This window comes from Nestor notabilis, unplaced genomic scaffold (assembly GCF_000696875.1).
Source record: "Nestor notabilis isolate BGI_N333 unplaced genomic scaffold, ASM69687v1 scaffold16971, whole genome shotgun sequence".
Lineage (NCBI taxonomy): Eukaryota > Metazoa > Chordata > Aves > Psittaciformes > Psittacidae > Nestor > Nestor notabilis.
In genome coordinates, this window is record NW_009913538.1 from 38820 (window position 1) to 44141 (window position 5322).

The 5322-nt window shown below is 37.9% G+C and overlaps 1 protein-coding gene across 1 annotated transcript in view; it reads right to left on the reverse strand.

Moving 5' to 3' along the window:
- The window catches only part of CNIH4 (cornichon family AMPA receptor auxiliary protein 4), a 6522-nt gene extending 1651 nt beyond the window's left edge, over positions 1-4871 (reverse strand). The window contains exons 1-2 of the mRNA XM_010023252.1: positions 4787-4871; positions 3641-3753 (exon numbers count right to left, since the gene is read on the reverse strand). Coding sequence (XP_010021554.1) covers positions 3641-3708 — 68 coding nt within the window. The 5' untranslated portion in view covers positions 3709-3753; positions 4787-4871. The remainder of the gene's footprint in view (positions 1-3640; positions 3754-4786) is intronic.
- Positions 4872-5322: the final 451 nt, after the last annotated feature.

The window sequence follows — 5322 nt, forward strand, 5'->3', positions numbered from 1 at the left end:
AACTCCTCGTCTTTCACCCAGAGCAAAAGCAAGCTTTCAGAACAGAACACTTCTTGATTTTCTTTAAATACTTGAAGAATGACACCACTTGTATTTCAAAAGGCACTCCTCCACCTCTCCCAACATTTATTTCAATAACAGGATGGGAAAGAAGGGAACAAGAAACAAGGGTGTTTTCTAGCAGCAGCAGGAGACAAAATCAAACCAAACCAACCAACTAAAAACCATTAAGACCACAGTATTGGTCTTTCTTTCACAGAGGCATTAAAAAGCACTGCAGCATATTTGGCTAATAACAAAGACTGTTATGTCCCATTAGAAACAGTTCATGTGAAATACTTACAATTTGAAATTCTCTTCTAAATGTGAAGTTTTAAGTGATTGTTCTATTTTTAGTACTATAAGACAAATTACTATCTATTTACTGGGAATGTAATATGTTTTACTGGAATAAAAGAAGGAACATAAATTTCCTTTATCAATTTATCCTAAATAGAACACAGAGTTTTTTAATATCCCTAGGAAGCAGGTGCCATAAAGGCAGTATTTATTAATTTTTCTTTTTAAGAACATGATAACATCTAAATGATGCAAATTCATTCTGAAACCTGGGAGGCAGTTCTACCAAGAGGCCCACAAGTCAGTATAACATATGTTACACGTCTAAGGAACTTCAGTCATGGACACAAGGATGCCAGATGCTAGCAAACCCAACTCAAGCCTGTTGTCTTACTCTAAACAGCAAAAAAACTTGTGCATCAAACCCATACAGAAGAAGAAAACTGCCAGCTTTAGTGAATATACACAGTAGTGCCTCTGGTATCTCGGTTCAGTGGAAGCTGCTGCCACAGCAACAGGGCATTTCCCTCTAGATTACACAATTTCTTAAGAGATGTGGAAGTTTTGGTCAAAATTCTCACTGTATTTTGAAGATTATTCTTTTTTAACTCCTTCAGTTTTGAGAGGGGTTTGAGTTAGAGACATGGCAAAAATCACATTATTTGGACCACTGTCTCAAGCAGGTCTATACAGAAAAGATGAAAGGGAAGCATTCAAAGTTAATTTCTTTCTTGTCTACTCACATTCAACGTATCCTTTGTAATTCTTGTTTCTTTTATGTAATAGCAGGTCTAAGAAATATTTAAGAACTAGAAAAATGTGTTTTGAAATATGATTTGATTTCAAATAAGCTGCTTCAGTATCTAGTTTTAAAACAAGGACATTGTAAGGCAATACTGTGTCTCACTGGAGATTGTGTAAGATACAAAATTGAGCCAAAAATAAACCAAGTTAAATGAGCCCCTGAGTATGATGAACAAGAAGGGCCAGTAGGATGTTACAATAAACATGCTGCAGCTTTGAAAGTCTCCCTTGACGCTGTTTTTGACCAATTTATCCTCTCTGGGATTTGTTTCTGGTGCCCCTTTCACAAAAAACCCTCTCTACTCTCGCTGAAATCATTGAGACAACTGGTAAATTAAGCCAGCAGTGCCTTTAACCACCATTCACTCATCAAGATTAAGCAGGCTTTGAAGGAAAGAGAATAAGGGGAAGGGATTATTATCCTACCTTTCTCTCTGTTATCACTTAGATATACTACAAAGCACAGACTTCTTCAATCTCAACACAAGTATTTACATCTCTGTACTCCTCTTGGAGCAGAATGATTATCTTAAACCTTTCTGAATTCATGTGCAGCGACACTGACTTCAGAAATTGGTCCTTGAAATACTATAACATATAAAGAAGATTTAAACACATTTAGCTGATGCTGGAAGATTGCAGCTCATGATAGTAGGTTCACACTTCATCTGTTCCCACTTAATCCTAGCTTAGTCAACGATACCTTCTCCTCTTCCTGTGTATTTAAACTACTTTACAATCCACCATTTTTCTGTCTACCAGACCTTTGGCCCGTGGAACACCAGGTGAAGTTTAAGTTCTATCCCAAATCATCAGATTTCTTTTATAATGCTAAACAGCACACTTGCTTTTGCTTTTCCAGGCAACCGAGATGAGTGAAACCCCTCAATCCCCAGAAAGAAGGCAGGATTAGCAATACAGGCTTAACGTTTTGACTGCTTGTGGCAGGACAGGCAAAGTATCATACTGTCATATTCATATATTGCCTAAACTGTACCCCTAAAATTAAGAAAACGGTCCTGGATTTAAGATACTCCAAATGTCTACCCCACGTATGACAAACAAAGCGATAGCTGACAGTTCAAAACAGGACCCAGTGCTTACTGCCTGAACTGCAGAAACAGAAATAACTGTATCTTCTCAAATTCTCTCTGACCAGGTTTACAAGGGAGGGCAAGTGGCTACTTTAAACATTAACATCAGTAAGCAAAAGGAAGCAGGAAAGGGATAACCAGTACAAGAACTCTTTAAAGCTTCAAAGAAAATGCATTCCCTCTCTAGTGTCTCTGCAGAAACAGTCTAGCCTAAAATAAACATGAAATGCAAACTCCATTCTTGCCAGCAGATACCAAAGGGAATACTGGTCATTTTGTGCAAATGGTCAGTGTGTGATATAGCTGTACGTACAGACGGCCAAACAAACCTATCCCTGTTGCATTTAGGCAACATTTGTTAATGAAGCATCCCAGTTCTACTGTGTCTCATGTTACTCCAGCTAGAAACATTTGAAGGCTTTGCTATCAGTTCTGTAGATAACAAGGGTGATAAATGCATGGTTATTTTGTCCAAGAACAACAAGGCCCTCAACTTCTTTTTAGTGAGAGCTATGAAGCCTTATTTAATTTTACCAGCCATCCCTGCAAACAGTTAGCCCTGGCAGGTTCAGGCAAACAAAAACTACAGCAACTTTTTATACCTATATCTTAAACATATGGTCTTTTGGACTTCCTGTGATCAGAAATAATTCGCAACAATTCCACATCCAGTTTTCATTAGCACAGCACTGGTAAAGGTTCAGTTCTCTGCTCATCCAATGATACCAAACAAAGAGAACATTTTGAACCAACAGCCTCAGTGGTACCATGTAGAAACCCCTACTGATGATGAACCATTTCAAAGCCATGGACAGCCCAGTATACGAAGACCAGTAACACTAACAGCTGTCATAAGGTAAAAAGTCTACAAACCTTTCCAAATACAAAGAGGCAAGATGGGGGACCAAAAGCAATGCAAATGAGGGGGAGAGACAAGACAGTAAACACAGGAGGGTGTGGGGGATGACACTACAGCCTGATGGCTTTACAACCCATTGGCCATGCTGACCTCTGTACTTTCATGTCAATATCACTATCAAACATGTAGGCACAGCATGAAAAACATTAACTATGTTTGCAGCACATAATCACAATTAGCATAACACTATTTCCTATGAATTTGGGAATGACTTGCAAATCAAGATTCCTGGGCACTAAGGAGAATACATTCCAAACGTTTCTGCTACAGGCTGGAAGTTTCTTGTCCTTCACACTGTTTGGTTTCTTGTAATTTTAAATGCAAGGAGAGGAGAGTTTTATATTAGTTAGATCCATGAAGACTGTTAGCAGCTCAAGAACACAAGTGAAACAGCTCATCACAACATACTGTTTACCTTCATACTACAATTAAAGCTAACCTAGTAACAGTGGAAAAAAAAGCACACAAAACCCTTTGCACTTACCTATATATATTCCATGTTGCTACTGGCAAATTAAGGAGAAAGATGAACCAGTGCAATGAAATAAGCATTAATACTGTTACAACAGCATGGCCAATCACTTCAGGCACCACCCACTGTAAAAAGGGAAGAAAAGAAAAGGAATTATATGTAAATTCCTTTCTGAAAAACAGATCTATTTGGAGTTTTCATCTAATTCTAATCATGTAAAACTCAGGCAGAAAATTCATGGCAGAAGCATATGATTTCATCACAATGGGGAAATTGATACCTTCAGACAAATTCCATGTGAGCTAGAATATCTTAGGGCCTGTTTTTGGGCTAACAGACATCCTTTATCCAACTATTACAAAGGTTTCCAGAGAAGCACAGCAGCTGTTTGAACACAACTATATTACACAAGCACTTAAGAAAGCAAGTTAAGAAACATACAGTGCTCATTTGAAATTACTGCAGAGAACTGGATTTAGGAATGAGAGAAGCAGATAATTAAAGTTTGCACAGACACAGGACATACAAACACCCTCATCCTTGGAACAGGTAAGAAAGTTGATCAATATGAAAACTGGCATAGTTAAATTGAGTCAGCCCCTGGCAATAACACATTTTTGCCTTGATAGTATCCTGTAGCATTCTCTTTTACACCAAGAAAGAAAATACCTTTAAATCAAAGTGAACATCCATACAGGAAGGTGATATTGATTTAACAAAATCAGTTTTAAGCAGTTTTGGTTAAAATGGCACTTTTTCTTCTCACAGTAAACGCCTCTACTTTTGGAGAGAGGTTAGAAATTATAAAGAAGCATCTGTGTGTGTGCTATAAAGGTCAGTCACACACAGACATCCTTGGTGTAGCACACCTATAGAAATGAAAGCACAGAACTCAAGAGCTCTGTGAAGAGTTAAGTCTCAGTCCCAGGAATTCAGAGCAGTCTCTCTCAGAGCACCAAGGGTCAGAGGAACAGCATTTCCTGACTGAATCTGCAGAAAGACAGGCATCCAAAAACCACAAGCAGACTGAATAAAGGATACAAGCAAAACACTGCCAATCAAGGCTCTTCAGACACACATTACACCCCAGTTGTTTGTGATGCTAAGATGAAGAACCATTTCTTTAAACCACATTAAATGCAAAGAAGAATAATTTACTTTATTGAGTTTTGAGCAGCACGATCTAGCGTTAATGTAGTCACATTCCAAATCTGATAGTGTAATTATCTGAAGCCTAAGATGAGGAAAAATTATATGGTAACTGGGAATACACAAAGCTTTATTCTCATCAAATAACCTGGGGAGAGCACTCTGCTCTCAGCATAGCCCATTCTACAGCTGATCTGACAAAAGTGTATTTCACTTGGTTACAATTAATTCCTGCATCAGGTAGCAAGTTAGACCACTTTTTATCAGTAGACCAAGTGATTTTTATGATGTTTTTCCTGTGGCAACTGTTGCCTAAGTGCTAAAGTTCAGTTCAACACTTAAAACCAGGGAGGCAAACCCAGTATTTTTAGTATCAGAATTATTACTACAACGCTTGAAACCACAACTTAGAAGGAAGAAAAACTCTCCTCACAGTAAAGTGCACAATAGTGCAGTTTTAATATGTGGATCTGCTTTTTGTTTTTACATTTACAGCAACATTGGTTTAATTCATACTTTGCTAGGAAAGAAGAGGGTAACATCAT